Genomic DNA, 18,887 nt, shown 5'->3' on the forward strand with positions numbered 1-18,887 from the left:
CTGAAAAGAGACACATTGCTTTCCCTGGGAACCCAATCCCATGTCCATAATTGCTTCTTTTTGGGAATTCCTTCCTGAAATGACCTTACACCCACTGATGATCATAAGCCTTTAAGCTACCATCTGACAATATACCAACTGCCCCCAAATTTTGAGGTTGGGCTTAAGAAAGCTCCTCTTTTAAGCCCCACCCCCCAAACACCATAAATTTGCAAAGTAAAACCCAGTATGTATCACTGAGGCCTAGGAATTGGCTAGACAAGAGAACAAACTAGACTGTCTTTTAAAGCCCGAAATTGGCTCTTAACAGCAACACATTTGTCCAGCAAAAGTCTCCACTTCTTGGGAAAACAAGACTCTGCCCACACAAGGTGAGGCACCTATCCCCTAGACACAATCAGAAACACAAGCCACAAGACATTGGAAACCTCCAAGGAAAAAGTTAGGAAGTTTGAGGATATTGTAATAGAGGACTGCCATGTTCCTGCAGAGACACTGCTTAGAGGTGAGGAACTTGAATGGACTTATACTCAAATCATCTCATTTGGAGTTCAGTTGAGATAGAAAATCAAGAAAGAATGGGTTAAATAGGTGATGGGTATTAAGGAAGGCACTTATGATGAGCACCAGGTGTTGTATGTAAGTGATGAATCACTAAATTCTATACCTGAAAATAATATTGCACTGTATGTTAACTAGCTGGAATTTAAATAAGTACTTGAGGGAAAAAAAGATATGTGTTAATAAACTTATGTGTAGATGCCTATGGGAGAAAAAAAGAAAAGAAAGAGAGAAGCATCTGTATGGAGTTTAGGTATCAGGTGACAGGTGGAGAAGGGACAAGATAAGATTATGAGGCCTTCAAGAGTCTTTCCAGTTTAAGAGTCTATTACTCTCCTTTTAACAAACTTCCTAAAGTCCTTGAGTTTGGAAAGAAAAAAATAGGATACCAATCCCCTCTTGAAAATCCATTAATGACTATGGTATAAAATAAGTCAACATTTAAGACAGAGCTCCCAGGAGAAAGGGAAGGGTGTCTTCCTCCTTGGACACTGGCCATTCTCACTGTTAGAAGTCAAAGTGGAGACAGAGCAGGAGCTCTACCTTGGCTAAGTTCTCTGCCCTTACTCTGTTCTAGTGATCAGTAGACCACCCAGTGAAAAAGCACAGCCCTGGATTTGCCAGCTAGCACATGTTACCCCCTTGAATATAAAATATGATGGAGGAATGAATTCCAAACCCAACAATGGGGTAAGCAGTTACCTTCTTATTGAGTTTTAGCCAAGTGGAGAAATTTTTAGTGTCCTGGTATTGCAGACCAAAGAACCAAACTTCCCTTAGGCCAATAGTTTTCACCACCTAGAAAAGAAAAACAAAACAAAACAAAACAAAACATTAATTGAATGCCTACTTTGTGCCAGGCACAGAGGACACAAAAGTGAAACTAACATGGTCCCTGACTTTAAAGGACATAAGATGTCCAGGGTCTGGCAAGGAAATACACCTGGGCAGCAGTCAAGAAATGATGGCAGCATCTCTCTACACAAAGTACTTTTGCTGAGGTAGGGAACAGGTTTATCACTTAGGACCACTACCACACACCAATAACTCTATTCATTATCCCCTTTGATTTTCACAATAGCCCTGTAATACTTTGACAATTAGGCCCATTTTATAGATAGTGAAAGTAAGTTTCCAAGAAAAGGTTCAGTTAGTGAGTAGCAGAGTCAGGTCTGTTTGACTCCAAACCCATTCAAATCCAGTATTTACTGCCACTTCTTCCTTCTATTATGCCATGTGCTTTTCTACTCCCAGGATGAATTAAAGGCTGGAAGTAGAAAGTGTTGGGCTTAACTCCTATATCTTCTTCTCTTGGGTTGCTCCATTATCTTTAGTAACTAGGAATATGCTCACAGTCTTCTAACTGAATCCCATTTACAATGCCCTAAGAAAGAATGTTCAGGGAGACATAGCAGGTATTGTGGTATCTATATACTCCAAAGATGTGCTGTGTCTGGGTGCTGAGATGCTTCTTTCCAGCCCTGATTAGAGGCTAGTCATGATTCCCCTTACTACTCACACAAGTTGAGAATGGGAAAGAGGGTAGAAACAGGTGAGTACCTCAGTATAGTAGCTAAGTGACCCCTGGTGTTCTGGGCCTCTTGGCTAAGCAGTGGGTAGGAAAGGGAGGCCAGCCAGGAGATGGAGTTTGTTTTCCAGTCCCTGACATTAATATGTTAATGGTTTGGGCTGACAGCTGAACCCCAGCATGCCCACCACTAGAGATGGAGGCAATAAAGCTGACTCATATCCTAATGAGGTTATGCTGATGGTCTTCTTTCTTTTTTTCTTTTTTTTGGGGGGGTGGGTGGGCAGGGGAAGTAGGGGAGTGAGGTGAAGGAATTTACCTGGAGACAGAAATAGGAAAGAAGGACCCAATATTGCTAACGTCCTTCCTTGTGAATAAATCATATCTCCCCTCAACACATACACACACACACACACACACACACACGCATGCGCACACACACATACCTACCTCCACTATATCCACAAAATTTCTACTATGCACCCAAAGTCAGACCCCATAGTCACTCCTAAAGCTTACAATCTAGAGCTTCAGAGGCCCCAAGGAAAAAGTAGCACATATCTATTAAGTACTTACTGTGTACCAGGTACTGAACACTGAACAACCCTGAGATAGCTATTATTTCTATTTTATAAACGAAGAAACAAAGGCTTAAGAGGCACCCTGCCTAGAAGACATGAATATAGACACTTTTTCATCCAGATGGCTAACAGACACATGAAAAGATGCTCAACATCACTTATCATCAGGGAAATACAAATCCAAACCACAATACCACCTTACACCTGTCAGAATGGCTAAAATTAACAACACAAGAAACAATAGGTGTTGGCAAGGATGTGGAGAAAGGGGGACTTTCTAGCACTGTTGGTGGGAATGTAATGCAAACTGAAGCAATCACTCTGCAGAATAGTATGGAGATTCCTTAAAAAGTTAAAAATAGAACTACACTAAAATCCAGCAATTGTACTACTAGGTATTTACCCAAAGTATAAAAAAATACAGATTCAAAGGGGTACATGCACCCTAATGTTTATAGCAGCATTATCAACAATAGCCAAACTATGGAAAGAGCCCAAATGTCCATCGATGATGAATGGATTAAGATGATGTGGTATGTGTGTGTGTGCGTGTGTAGATTGATAGATGATATATATATATATGCACACACACACATATATATACACATATATATGTATAGATATAGATACAGATACAACGGAATTTTATTCAACCATCAAAAAGAATGAAATCTTGCCATTTGCAATGATGTGGATGGAGCTAGAATGTATTATGCTAAGCAAAATAAGTCAATCAGAGAAAGACAAATACTATATGATTTCACTTATATGTAGAATTTTTTTTTTTAGATTTTTTATTTATTTGTCAGAGAGAGAGAGAGCACAAGCAGGGAGAGCAGCAGGCAGAGGGAGAAGCGGCTCCTCACTGAGCAAGAAGCCCAATGTGGGACTCAATCCCAGGACCCTGGGATCATGACCTGAGCCGAAGGCAGATGCTTAACCAACTGAGCCACCGAGGCGTCCCTATATGTAGAATTTAAGAAACAAAACAGATGAACATATGGGAAGGGGAAAAGAAAGGAGAGAGGGAAACAAACCACAAGAGGGAGACTGTTAACAATAGAGAACAAACAAGGCTGATGGAGGGAGGTGGGCGGGTGATGAACTAGATGGGTGATAGCTATTAAAGAGTGCAGTTGTGATGAGCACTAGGTGTTGTATGTAAGTGATGAATCGCTGAATTCTTCCCCTGAAACAAATATTGCACCTTATGTTAACTAAAATTTAAGTAAATTTTTTTTTAATTGTACACCCCCCCAAAAAAAGAGGCAACCTGCCTAAAGCCATAGAGACTAGATGAGAATCCTGATGTATATGACTCCAAAACCTGTACCCTTTCTTTTCTAGCATACTCTCTTTTAATTCCAAGGATTCATATGAGCTTAGAAGCCCTGGGGTTCCCAAGTGACTAACTGCCTTGTCTCCCTTTTGCCCACATATTTCAGCCCTGTAACGAACTTTGATCATCTCTGCATATAGATATGGTTCCTGGCTTTCCACTAGGCTTAGTCAACAACCACTTTGGAGAGAAGCCATATCCCCAAGTCCTCAACCTTCACTGCTCACTGGGGCATGCATGATGTTCACACTTCCTTTCATAGCTTGAATCAGGTGTCAGGAAACCTGAGTGAAAGTCTCACCTCTGTCTCTAATTTGCTATGTGATCTTAAGGCAGCACATTTCCCTTAGCTTCCCCATCTATCTGGCTTCCCCATCTACTACAACTGGTGTGACTTAAATGGCCTCTTTCTTCCTTCAAGTTCATTCCACTAATTAGGCTATTTGTAAATGAAAAGAAATACAGTCCCATTTCCCACCTACCTCTTGCTGATTTGAGTAACTAGGAACATGTTGAGAAAAGATAAGTTGTGTGTAGAGGGTGTTGAGGGAAGATTAAAAGACTTCCAGGATTCAATGGCAAGGTGAGTCCCTGAGTCTAAGTTAACAGGCAATAGGAATTGCCTATAAGTTTTAGATGGAGAACACAAAATGCTCATGTTGAAATTGATATTGGCTTTTTTTTGCAGAGGATAGAGGGGGAGGGTATTAGAAAAAGATTAGAGAAGATTATTTAAAGCACCTCTTATCTCATCCTAGATCTAACTAGAGCCCAATTAACAGTTCTAAAGATTTTCCACAGGGTTGAAGAAGAATAGTGTGTCCAGATGCAACTGCTGGAGAAGAAGTAATTCAGCCCCAGGTGAGAAAGAGACACACTGAAGATGCTAAAGATGGACCATTAGGGCCAGGACACTAGGTCATGCGATGGCAGCCTCAGAATAGAACTGGTAGGGCAGCAACTGGCCTCTGCCTATACCAACTGTAGAGGCTCGGAGACCCCAGAATTAAAAGGGACTAAGGCAGGTACAGACTACATAATCAGTCCTAGAGGTCCCAGGAATGAGCTCCTTAGCCTCGTTTTGCACCATGTTGTCTGTTTCACTAGAAGGATGAGTAGGGGTGTAATGAGAGGAAGATCACAGGACCCAAAATAGTTCCAGGATGTGGAGTATCTCTGAGGAGCAGTTGGACAAATAACAGCAAAAGTGATATTAAAAAAAAAAAAAAAAAGATGTCAGGATCAGTAGCAAATTTTATCTCTCTGAGCTCTGCCTCTTCCCTTATGAACATAGAGAAATCAGATGCATATAAATTTTCCACTTCCTTAGGCTTCAGAGCTTTGGAGAGAGCAATCTCTCTCAGCCTCCACCGAAGTCCCAAAGTGAGGAAATAAGGGTGTGGAGGGAAGGAAATATGATCTAAGGTCAGAATTGAGACTGAAAAAGAACAAAGGATAAAACAGATGACCCCTAGACTCCAGGCTATAAGGAAATCTCCAATTAAGGTACACAGGGTACTGGGAATCATTTGATCAGGCAACTCTTGTCTCCACTTGGGAATGAGGCCAAGCTTTGCTTACTTCCAGCTTTGCTTCCAGCTGAGACCTCCACCCCAGAGAAAAAAGAAATCTTATTTTCTAGTGGGAGAGAGTCTCTAAGTCCTTGTTCCAGGAACAACATCTGTGGCTTCAGTGACTAGGGTCCTTCCCATTCCACTCTGAGAAATGACTCCATCTCTGATAAAATATATATATATATATATATATTTTTTTTTTTTCTTGGCTCCCTTTGACCCCAGACTGCCAACTTATCTGGCCTGAGCTAACATTTCTCAAAGCTTCTATGGCAGAAATCCATAAGCAGCAGAAAATAATAAATGCATATAGCCCAGGGGACACAAAAGATAGGGGGATATAAGTAGATGGCTAAAGCTAGAATTTCTTTGAAGCCTCAGGTTTAATCTTAATTACATGTGCACATTTTACAGTCTACTCCTTAAATATCTTTTTTTTTGTTTTTTAAGGTTTATTTATTTATTTAAGAGAAAGAGTGCATGCACGTGCATGAGCGGGGGGAGGGGTGTAGGGAGAGAATGCTCAAGCAGACTCCCGGCTGAGCGTGGAGCCCCAGGTGGGGCTGAGTCCAACAACCCATGAGACGGACAAGAGTTGGACACTCAACCAACTGAAACACCTAGGCACCCCGTTGTTTTAATAATGAAATAGATAACATCTACAAGTAAAACTGATGCTCCAAGATACTAAATCAAGGGACACCTGGGTGTCTCAGTAGGTTAAGCGTCTGTCTTCGGTTCAGGTCATGATCCCAGGGTCCTGGGATCGAGCAAGTCCCACATCGGGCTCCTTGCTCAGCAGGGAGCCTGCTTCTCCCTGTGTCTGCTACTGCCCCTTCTTGTGTGTGCGTGCTCTCTCTCTCTTTCTCTGACAAATAAATAAAATCTTAAAAAAAAAGATACTAAATTACTAAATCAAATTCATCTCACAGCTCTGTGTACTTCCTAAAACCTGCCATATACACCTACAGGAACTAGGACTTCAGTTTTTAAGACACTGGGCTGTGAATTCTATTGAGCCACACAACACAAACCCTCACAACAGACTGTGAAGTATTATCGGGTCCAAGCAGCATAAACTAGAAAACCTAGGTCCAGTGAGGGGAAGAGATTTGCCTCTGAGAAAATCCTCACTAATTACTAGGAACATTTGAATGTAAGAAAGAACCCTCTTTTGTCTCTCCTCTGCATGTGAAGGCTGCCTACATCTGAGGTCTATGGAGGGAAGGGGCAATCAGGTCAATTCCAGAGCCCAGAGCCCTCCTCTCCATATCCCCCATGCATCTGAGTAAACCAACTAGTGATGTAATGAGCCACTTCAGAAGCCCAGAGCAAAACTGGGAAGCAAGGCTGGAGCCTCAAAAGGAAAACTGTGTGAAAAATTATGTGCAAACTCCATCAATGCCCAAACACCTAAGGCCCACTGAGATCCCATTACAGGCTTGGTAGCAGCAGCATCAACCACTTACCTGAAAACAAATCAATGCACAACTGGAAAGTTCTGGTAGGGGCTGCCACCAACGCCGTTTCTGCTACTCTACACTGCCTATGATCAAGTGGCCACCTGCTCTATAGCATAGAACACACTCAGCTAGAATTCTAAGTTTAGGGACAAATTTCCTCCACTCAGAATGGGAACAGGCAAAGAGAGGGGAGGTCACAGAGGACACAGTTGACAAAAGGCACTGGGAAAACTGCAAATGATATATGCCTTGATTCAAGCCACTATACCACTTCCTAGCTATCTAACCTTAAACAGGTCTTTTCCCCCCTGTAAGCCTCAATCCTTCAACTACAAGATGGGGATATTACTATTATAATAATAGATGTTAGTTATTTTATAAAATAAAAATGGAAGAAAAAGAAGAAAAGGTTGTTGTCTTCAATGCAGAATCCACAAATCCTAAGGACTTTACCAAGCCAGAAAAATCTTCCTGATTTAATGGCTCCCTTATCTGAACTCCCAGGGCAATTTCTACTACTTATTTAGCCCTTAATAAGAACAATCAACATTCGAGTGTCTGCTATACACCAGACACTTTACTTATTGAGGATTAAATAAGACCACAAAATCTCTGAAATTAGTTTGATTACCTTTTTACTGAAAAAATTCAAGTCCTAAGAGGCTAAATGAGCCATCCAAGGTCACACAGCTAAATAGCAGGACATAATTTGAACCCAAGGCTGACACTAAATCCCATAGTTTATACACTATATGTCACCCTGAACTTCAAGGGTGTTTTATTCTATGTGAGAAGAGAGTTGTGTTGCATTTACTTTTCTCTGCTTCTATAGGTAAGGAACTCCATGGTCCTTAAGGACAGAGATGATGTTTAATAGGTCTAGAGATTTTTCTTGAGACACAGTAGACCTTCTGTCAATAGTGAATCAGTCAATGAACAAATAAATGAATGGATGCTCTGAGATTTCACCTTTCTTGTAGAGCTCAGTATCTTGAAGGGAAGAGGCAGATAGAGTTAGAGCCCCTCGCTGGGCAGGTGATTCTCAAAAATGGAACTCATGGTGGTGGCACTGCCCCTTAGTGGCACCTAGGTAATCAAGAGCCCTCTGAAGAACCTCAGGCTTTAGAAGTGGTGACAGAATTGCTGTAGCAAAACATGTTCTCTCCACTCCCTAGCTGTGTGCACACTCACGAAGGTAAACAGAGGAACTATAGGCCACACTTCCCTTTCCCACCAGGTCTTGTGTCTCCTTGAGCTATGACCTCCCATTGTTGCCTGTTATTTATTACTGATGCCAAAGAGGGTGCTTCCTCTCCAGTCAGCTTCCTCTCTGGTTACTGGCCAGATAACTTCTGGGTTCCAGGGTGGCCCCAGAGCTTTTGTCAATTCCTTCCAAGGAGTCCAGCTCCTTCCTCCTAGGCCCCAATTCCACCAGGAGGGCCTCCTTGAATAATGGGTCTCAAAGGCCAGACAGAATGGACTTCTTCCCTTAATGACTCACTCATCAAGTTAGAGAGAGGGAAAAGATCATATCCCCCAACAGCCTGTGAACACATACCTCTGTGGATTCCCATCCAGACCTGCCTTGGCCCTGAGAGTGCCAGATGCTCAATTCCTTGTTTGAGTTCAAATCTTTTTCCCTTTCTCACCCACGGGGTCCCAGCTCTGCCCCATCTTACCTCACAGAACATTACTTCTCCCTCCTTCCTATGACAGCCCCTCAGAAATCTCAAGACAGAGAACACATCTTACCTTAAGTCTTCTCAACCCAAACAGCCTCATTTACCCAGGCAGAATACCGCAGTGGGAAAACTAGTTTTGCAGGCAGAGCTGTATTTGAAACTCCGTATTACAACTTACTAACTGCATAACCTAGAGTATGTTCTTTTACCTCTCAGAGGCAGAATCAATGCAAGGATTAAAGCACCTAGCCAAGGCTGGTCCATAGTAAGTGCTCAATAAATGATATTTCTCAGAACAACACTGATCTTCCAGATGAGAAGTCATGAACTTACGGGCTTTCTCCCTTTCTTCTCTCCAGCCAGCATGAAAGCTTCAAGTCTCTCAAAGGTTTTGTTTGGGAAGTAGTTGCTTTCACAACTAGCATACCATCTGTCCAGGGCTCCCTACCATCTGGGCTTCCTACAGAACAACACCCACAGTACACAAATCAAACCAACACGAACAAAGAATTACCATGCTCTGTGGCTTTTTGAAGTTAATAAGCCTCTTTGTTCAAGAACTTTTCTGCCCTAGGTTCTAAATGATGCCTTCCTCACCCTCCCTCCACAGTTATCCCCCTCCAATGCAAATGAACAAAGCCCCCAGTGTTGAAGGCAGGGGATGGCATCATTTGGCTTGAGAAGGGTAATGTGCAGAACCAGGGGTCTGGGAAGGAGTCTGAGAAGAGGCTGAAGGAGCCTTTCTTCCTTTTGCTCCCCAACTCTGGGTAAGTTCTTAGACAACAGAGGGACTCAGAGGGCAAAGGAGAAAGAGGGCCTGGAAAATCCATCAAGGTAACATATCCTAGACAATATCAGACCCCCACCTCACCAGAAACTGGTAGAGAAATGGGATAATGACCCATCTGAAGGGATTCCAGCCTTTGGAAATGGGAACCCCATTTTCACTCCTGGAAGTCTGGTCACAGATGGCACATTCCCTTGGCCCCTGGAGAGTTTTTGAATGCTGAAAGAGTCTGTGGCCCCCACCCGGCTATTAGATTATATATAGCATATCCCTTCTGATAATAGTGACTCCTCGTGAAGGAACACCCCTTGCGTTGGAGATGGGAATGACACGTCATCATTATCTCCATGGCCTGACTTCAGGGTATGAAGTACCCTCATAATGCATTTAGCACTCCCAGTGGTGTCCTAAGTCCCAATATCCTTTTGAAGGATACATAGAGCACACTACCTCAGAGAGAATAAGTTGGTTTCCTTCTACTAGGAAGCAAAAAAAAAAAAAAAAAAAATGTGACAGAGGCCATGGGGTGCAGTGATTAGAATGCAGATTGAAATCCCAGCCAGATACTGGCTAGATACAGTAAGTTATTTAATTTCTGAGTTTCATCATTAAAATGGGGGAGAGATCACTTGCATCTTTCAGAGTTGAGAGGAAGGCTCCATGTGCTAACATTTTTAGAGCATCTAACAGAGTCATACCCTGCTCGCTTCTCTTTTCTACCATGTTCAGGACCAAGGATAGGATTAATTGGAGCCATCTGAGGTGCAAGCTGCCAAAGTTAAACTTTGCCTCCTTTGTTATTAAAGCGGGGGTCAGCCTTTATTTGGACCTATCTTGAAGGAGCATGTAGGAGAAGAGATTCCCAAGAAGTGGGCACTGTGGTGGAAACTATTGGAAGAAGTGGAAGAGGCTAAGAAACAAATAGTCCCTCCCTTACCTGGTCAAACAGCTGTTTGCCGGTGGTGTTGGGCTGGATGGCAAACTCCAGCTCTGCGTCCATGGTGGTCACACGCACATTGATCTAGGATGAGATCAAAAGAGGCAAGTTAGTTGTCTGGCTCTGTGCTTAGCAGAGCCTGGAACAAGTGTATCTGTTCAACCAAAGAAGAGGGAACTAGGATGCTAAGAATCTGAGCAACTTAGATATTGGTGGGAAGGAAGGGAGAATATTGAAATAAACAAACAATAACCAGACCCTAGCTCCCAACCAGCTTATGAAGACAATAAACATAGCCACAGAGCAATGCTTACCAAGGGGCAAACACATAAATGCAAATCAGCCTACTATCAAGAGGAAGCAAGTGCTGACTGTACTTCTTCCAGGAAGCCTTCCCCACCTACACCAGCCAGCTCTAGGCCCACAGCATTCTCTTCCCACCTCTGATCCACAACCTGAATTATCTACAGTACTTGTCTTTGCAGACACAAGTTAAGGGCAAGATAAATAACATTGGGTTCCAAGCCTAGCACTGCAACTGTCTCAATCTACAACCTTGGATAAGTCTTATCTCCTTCCTGGGCCCTAGTTCACCTCATCTGTACAACAGTAGTAATGCGGGGGGTGGGTGTCAATTACACTAGGTGATGACCATTTTAACGCTGGTGTCTATGGTTCTATATACTGACTTGCATTGTTAATACTTCTTTTTTTTTTTTTTTTTTTTTTTTTTTTTTTTAAAGATTTTATTTATTTGACAGAGAGAGAGCACGCACAAGCAGGGGGAGCAGCAGGCTCCCTACTGAGCAGGGAGCCTGATGTGGGGCTCGATCCCAGGACCTTGGGATCATGACCTGAGCCGAAGGCAGATGCTTAACTGACTGAGCCACTCAGGCGCCCACATTGTTAATACTTCTTGCATTTATGTCTCATTGGTCTCCCTAAGCACAAAAGAGAAAAGGGGCCTTAGCAAAGGTAGGTAGGTGTGGGTGGCACAGAGATACTACCAAAGCCAAGTCAGCAGAGGCGAAAAGGAAAAGGGGCAGGCACCAATGAAAATAACAGGTAGCCACACATACAATTTTATAGCCACTGGAAAAAGTACCCTCCGCTTTTAAAATAGACCCCCTAGCTCAGGTCAATGATAGCTGAAATTTCATCAGTAGAGATTTGTTCCTTTGGCTGAAAACTTGGTAGTAGTGGTAATAGTAATAGCAATATGCGGTAGCTTTCATGTGTGGAGACTTGCTATTCACTAGGCGATTCACGTGCACTATCCCATTTAATATCAACAATCACCTTATGAAGTAGATAATGTTATCTCCACATTAGGGATGAAGAAATAAATATTTGTCTAAAGTCATATCATTAGTAAGTGGGGAAGACAGGGTTTGGATTCAGATTTAAGTCCAAACCTCAATTTAAACCAATACACTAACTTTGTACCTCAAAGTGTAAAATATCCCCCAGGAGAAGAAATCAAAGATTAATTCTTTAAATTGTGGGACATTTTGCACAAGTACTCTATATAGAACAGCCACAAACTGGCTTGTTATATAAGGTCATATAAAATATTTTGAAGACTATTTCATGCCCGGGGAAAATACTTCAGTAATATTAAGCAAAGAAGGGAAAGCAACAAGATTGCATGAGCTCAATTCTATAAAAAGTATGCACAGAGAGATAATTATTGGAATCATGCCCAAGTATTAGTCAGGCTTGGTTTTAGGGTGGTGATGAGTGTGTTCTCCCTTCTTTAAATTAAAAAAAAAAAAAAAAAACTAATCTACATTTTCTAAGATGCTTATATACTACTTATACTATTGGTTGGAGACTAAAAATAGAATTATCAAAAATGCAAATCCCCATGGAGTGGGTAAGACATTAAGCCTTATCAGTCTTTGACACCTCTGGGTCTTTCCTGAGCATAGGGGTCAGTTAGCGGGGAAGAGGGGGCCAAAGAGCCATTTTGCCAGCTGAACAATTCTGATGAGGACCAGGCCTGGGGAACAACTCTGTAAATAAATATCACTAAGGAGTCAGGGAGGAAATCTATTTCAAGATTGACAATGGGACAGGAAAGGCCCTGAAGGCAGGAACAAGTAAGGCAAGTTACCCCAGAGGGAGACAACGGGCAAGATTAGCCACCTTGACTTGGTGTTATCCTAGGCTTCCTGCCAATCCAGTGACCTCTATAGAATGGGTCTCCATAAGGTAGTGAGAATGAGGCCCAATGGGCTGGAATTTGGCCTCAACATCTAGCCTCAAATCACCGTTGAGCTGAGTCAAGGGAGACCTCAAAACACCAATGACTGAGGAGATAGGAAAGAGTAGAAAAAAGCCAGTAGGGCTTTTAATACACTGGACTTCATTATCACCTCAAGGTTTCTGTCTTACTTTGAGTTACCTCTCCAGTACCGAAGACTCAGTAGGAGTCAGAAGATGGTTAAATGAGCAGTTCTAAGCATGGGGATATAAGAAATACAGAGATCTAGCATAGTGTAAAGATCCAGAGGTGGGAAGATTTTATATCTTGATCTTTTAACTGTGCCATGGGCCCTTCTGGGCAGTCTGATGAAGTCTATGGACCCCCTTTCAGAATATTTGTAAAAGCATGAAATAAAGTGATACAAAGAAACCAATTATACTGAAATAGTTATAAAAATATGTGCTTTTTATGATATTAAGTAATTGCCTAGCACTCTATCTTATTAGTTATTACTACTGTAATTTCAACATTGTGTTGAGCATAGAAATATTTTGAGAAATCTACAATATAGAGAATTGAGTGATGTATTGAATTGTCAAATTACTATGTTGTACACTTGAAACTAATATAACATTGTATATCAACTATATTTTAATAATAAATTTTTAAATAAATAAAAATAAAACCACAGCAAAAAAATTGTGATACAAAAGTTTCTTAGATTTCCATTAGTGACAAAGTCACAGGTACTGCCATTTTTACCACTTCTTTTTTTGCCTGTATTCATTTTTTTTTTTCATTTACTGGTTTATTATAAACAGATGTAACTCAGAAACAGCCAAATGGAAGACATGCACAGGGCAAGGTAGGCAGGGGGTGGGGGGATACAGAGCTTCTATGCCCTCTCCAGCTGGGCCACCTTCCCAGCACCTTCATGCCTTCATCAGCTCTGAGGCTCTCCTCATTCTGTCATTTAGGGTTTTTATTTTTAATTTCACATCCTTTTTTTTTTTTTATTAAGTTCAATTAGCCAACATATTAGGGGGTTTTTTTGGAAAAATAAAAATTATATTTTGTTTCTACACCAGTGAGTTGAGCTTGCTCATTAAAAATAATTATGTTTATTAGCAGTTTAATTTTTGGTCCTTGGTCTATTTTTCTATTGGGCTGTTCTCTTTATCTATTAATTAATTAGTTTATATCTATTATATACTAAGGAAGTTCATATTTGGTCATAGGTTGGACAAAAATTTTTTCCCACTTTGTTATTTGTGTTATCCCTTTTAACATTTTTTTCCTATAGTATTTTTTACATAATTAATTTGTCATTATTTTCCTTTGTAGATTCTGGGGTTTGTATCTTTCTTTTCTTTTCTTTTTTTTATTTATTATGTTCAATTACCCAACATATAATACATCATTAGTTTTTGATGTAGTGTTCAATGATTCATTAGTTGTGTATAATACCCAGTGCTCATCACATCACTTGTCGTCCTTAATACCCATCACCTGGTTACCATATCCCTCCACCCCCCTCCCTTCTGTAACCCTCAGTTTGTTTCCCGGAGTCCAGAGTCTCTCATGGTTTGTCTCCCTCTCTGATTTCTTCCCATTCAGGTTTCCCTCCTTTCCCCTATGGTCTTCTGTGCTATTCCTTATATTCCACATATGAGTAGAAACCATATGATAATTGTCTTTCTCTGCTTGACTTATTTCACTTAGCATAATCCCCTCCAGTTCCATCCATGTCGATGCAAATGGTAGGTATTCATCCTTTCTGATGGCTGAGTAATATTCCATTGTATATATGAACCACATCTTCTTAATCCATTCACCTGTTGAAGGGCATCTCGGCTCCTTCCAAGTTTGGCTATTGTGGACATTGCTGCTATGAACATTGGGGTGCATGTGCCCCTTCTTTTCACTACATCTGTATCTTTGGGGGAAATACCTAGTAGTGCAATTTTGCTTGTATTCATAACTGAAGGAGGTCTAAATCTCAGTGAGAGGTTAGTAAAAACAAATATGTAATTTTTTTCAATCCAGGTTCATAGATCTTTCCCACTTCAGATTATATCCATGGACCCCCATGGAGGCCTAAGAATTCCAGGTTAAGGAGCTTCCTATAAATTTATTCCAATTCACCCAATATTAAGGGAACACTACATTTAAGGAACTATGGTTAGAGTAGAGCTGTAGGACCAGTGCTTGACCCCAAGGAGACTTATTGAATAATAGGAAAACTATAATATACAAGGAAGACCCAGAGGAATGCCATAGCAGAACAGAAGAATCTTTTTGTGGAGATAAGAAACCACAGTTCAAAGTGATATTTGCACTGGTCCACAAGGATAAGCTGCATTAAAAAAAAAAAAAAGGAGATTGCAGGATGGGGGGAAGAACACTCAAATGTCCCAGGTAGAGAAATCAGTATGTGCAATGGCCCAGAATGATACAGGGATGGAGATGGCCCATTTAGAAGCAGGTCTACTCCAGGGTGAATGAGGCCTACAAAGTGAAGAGTAGGCAGAGAGGCTGGGAAGGTAAGTGGAGGGCCTTGAAGGCTATGCTAGAAAGCTGGGCCTTAATCCTGTTGGCAGTGGCCGGCCAGCCTGGAGGTTCTGAGCAGAGTGGGGCAGAATCAGAACAAGGCTTTTTGGAAGAAAGTGCCCAGGGAGGAAACTGATGAAAGAGGTAGGACTCCAGGGAAATATTCCACAGCCTAGGAGTTCTCTTTAATTCACACTGTTGGGAAGAATTTTCAAAGTAAATAAGCCAGTGTCAATCATAGATCATATCAATCACAGGTCATGTCAATGTAACATCTTTAGGGCTTAGCTCACAAGTCCAAATATTTAAGTCAAATATTTTTTGAAGAAATGTTTCTTGAATAAATCAATTGGTAGAAAAGGACCCAGCCTGGGTTAGGAATAAGCATGTCATACACGCTAGTGCTGTCTATGCTTCCTTCCTCCCAAATAGAGCATGACCCCAGAACAAGGGCTCTTCTAAAAACTAAAGATGTCCGGCTGAAACCAAACTGGAACCTACTTCTCCAGAATCCCTGTTCAGGGTTTCTGCCATTTCCACAGTAGCTGCTACTCCAGGGAGAACAGCCTAAGTTCTCCTGAATTTCACTGAGGACAAATAATCTTAGGTTTAAAAAAAAAAAAAAAAACCAGAAAGAAAAGCAAACACAAAGGGACTTCTATTCTTGCCACCACTTAACTCAGAAGAAAATGTGAGTCATGAGGACAGGGTCATGGGTCTGTACTCTCCTGTTTTCTGTGTGTCAGAGGTGGGGGGGAATAAGGGTAATAACATAGTTGGGGCCTGAAGGTGATAGGTAGAACAGAGTCTTGATCAAAGAAGATCCCTTGTTCTCCCTTAGACTAATCTGGAACCCAAGTGTGTAAGATGAGCTGCATGCCCAGACCCACTACCACACAGGGCACCCTGGACGCTCACCCTAGTAGGTACCCACTGCCTTCCTTTGAGGCCTGGTCTCTGCAATTTCTATGAGAAGAGGGTGGTCTAGTTTGGGAGGCAAGAACCTGAAAATAAAACCTCCAAAGTCAGCAGAAAGTTCCCAGGCAGCCCCTCAGCTTGGCAGGAGTGAAGGAACTGGCCTGGGTGGGGTATTATTTCAATATGTAGAGAATTAAATCCCTTCCAAACGCTGTCCCTGAGGATCTAGGCACAGCCTGAGTTTAAAGATTGTGTCTCTGGAGAACACTAGGGTTTAGGGAACAACAACAAAAAGTTTGGGTGTGGTAGGGACGGTGTCACCCTCTCATACATAGCCCTCCCACCTCTAGCCCAAGAACAATAAATAGTTATTTATTGAACAACTGAACACAGACACTTCCCACACCAATGTCCTTCACTAATGAACCCATCTTAGTGATCTGCCATCCAAAGCCCTCAACCCACTGGGATCTCTCCTGTGTCCCCAGTTGTCTGGCCTAGAAAACAAAAATAACCAGGCCAGATGCTGCAGCAGCTGGGGTACTTTGGATTCTGGGCCTGGCCAGCTTCAAAGAAAGGACTAACCCTCTCTTTTCCTAGAGCCAGGAACATCCAGGTAAGCAGTAGCCATACCACAGTGAGGAGATCGGGGCAATGTTTCCCCTCACTTGTTCCATATCACTGAACTACAAGATGGCTCTTCCTGGAGAGGAGTTTGTGGGGGGTGGGCAGAGGAGAAAGTAGAGAGAGTTGAATAACCACAAGTAATTTGCCTGAAGAATGGACATGTAAACCAGAAAGAATTAAAATTACTGGCCCCACTTCATAGATGATGAAACTGAAATACACAGAGGTAGGTGACAGGAGGATGGAAATGAACACTTACTGAATAGCAACTATGTGCCAAGACCCATCACCCACAGTCTCACTTAACATCACTGAAGCCAAATTTACTCAGCCAGCAAGTGGGGAAGACCGTCTTCTAGACATTCCCGGAGCTCCTTCCATGACTCCACCCTGCTCTCTGATCATGCTGGTTTCACTGCTGTCTTCAGACACTGCCTTGACAACTATTTTGTCCAAGGCCAAAACACTCTGGCATTGAAAGCCTGAGCACATCTGGGAAGCACTGCTTGGGAAGGCCCCCTCACAGGCGCAGAGCTTGTGAGTCAGCCCAGTTGTGTCCGGGCTCAATGACCTCACCCCCACCTGCCACCTCCACATTCTCCTCAAGGGCCCACCCGCTCTGGCATTTCAGTGGAGCTGCTGGTATGAAGAAGACAAAGGCAAGTGGGGGAGGGGGACAAAGGCAGGACAAGCCTTACCAGGGCAACCTCAGAACGTCAGTCTCGCCACTGGACAGAGAACAGTCACCACAGTGTTACTCAAACTACCTAATCCCCATTATTTAGGCTCCAGCACCCACCATTTCCTGCTGCCAGAACTGAGGCAAGGGCAGGGCAGGGCAAGGCCTGGTCTGTCTTGCCTCTTGGGATGACAGCACTGCCTCAAGCAGCTGTTTTCCATAAGAGGGAAAACAAGGGTTGCTTTGAATCTCCAGCCTAGGAGGCATTCCCCCTCTTCCCCTCCCCCTCTTCCACTGACTCACTCACTTCCCAGCAACTCAGCCACTGTTGACTTGGAAATGGTACCTGGAGCTGTTATCTGTTCTGACCTCTTCCTGCCCATCTCTAGACCCTTAATGCAGCCATCAAGACCTGCCTGGGGTTAACCCTTCCTGTGCCTGTGCCTTTTCCCAGTAGTTTCTAGAAAGGAGAGCCACATCCAACCCCATGCACACCCATATCTTAATGGGTCAGCAGTTCTTCAACCACTTCAACTGCTACAAAGGCCATGGGAGACAAGGATTCCCCTTTTACTTGCTTTGACTCAGTCTTGCCCTCCAAAAGCTCCCCAAAAAGCATTGGGAGACAAGGGCATATTGGAAATGGGGTGTTACTCTACCAGTCACCATATATTTGGGGGAGTAACCCCCACATGTAACTAACTTAGCAATGAGAACATACCTAGTTACTATGGGAATGAGAGTTCAGAGCAGAGGCCAAAGCTGTAAAGGTCAGAAACAATGAGACTACCTTAGCAAGCTGAAGCTTCACCATTAATCCAGCCTTAATTGTATGGCCTTTTGATCAAGCTCAGACTGAGGTAGAGTCCCCCTCTCAATACATGAAGGTCAGGAAGTAAACTAACTTTTTGCCATTTGCACCCAACCCCAGGACTTACTCTCAAAATCAGCTCAGCCAAACCATACTCCAGGATCAAACAACACCTACTCACTTACCCCCCACCCCAGCTCATCTCTCCTTCTTAGTTACAGAGGCTGCCCCACCAGTTCCTCAGCCTAGCCATTCCTCCTCTTTACTGTTCCTCAAAATTTAAATCCACTCATTCTAGAATCTCATCTGGCTGCTCAAGAATAGCATCCTTCTGAACTTCTCATCCCCGTTCTCCAAGAGAATAAACAGTCCAGAATCCCAAACTATCAGACCTGAAAGGAAACTAAGAGATCATTTGGTTCAAACTCTGCAACATAACAGCTAGGGAAACTGAGGTCCAGGAAAGGAGAGGCATTGTCCCAGAGTCACACAGCTGTTAGGCACCATGAGATCAGGGATTAAAAACCTGGCTCTTGATCCAGTGGCCACTTAATAAGCTATAGAACCACCCTGGCACTTAGAAACAGTAGATACCTCAGGTGAACCACTGCTAAAGACTATGAAGACTATGTAGAGGAAGC

The 18,887-nt window shown here is 42.6% G+C and overlaps 1 protein-coding gene across 1 annotated transcript in view; it reads right to left on the minus strand.

Moving 5' to 3' along the window:
• The window catches only part of MSN (moesin), a 64,383-nt gene that overhangs the window by 13,042 nt on the left and 32,454 nt on the right, over positions 1-18,887 (minus strand). The window contains exons 2-3 of the mRNA XM_032393804.1: positions 10,453-10,536; positions 1,264-1,359 (exon numbers count right to left, since the gene is read on the minus strand). Coding sequence (XP_032249695.1) covers positions 1,264-1,359; positions 10,453-10,536 — 180 coding nt within the window. The remainder of the gene's footprint in view (positions 1-1,263; positions 1,360-10,452; positions 10,537-18,887) is intronic.

The sequence above is a fragment of the Phoca vitulina genome, unplaced genomic scaffold (assembly GCF_004348235.1).
Source record: "Phoca vitulina isolate PV1807 unplaced genomic scaffold, GSC_HSeal_1.0 scaffold77, whole genome shotgun sequence".
Taxonomy (NCBI): Eukaryota; Metazoa; Chordata; class Mammalia; order Carnivora; family Phocidae; genus Phoca; species Phoca vitulina.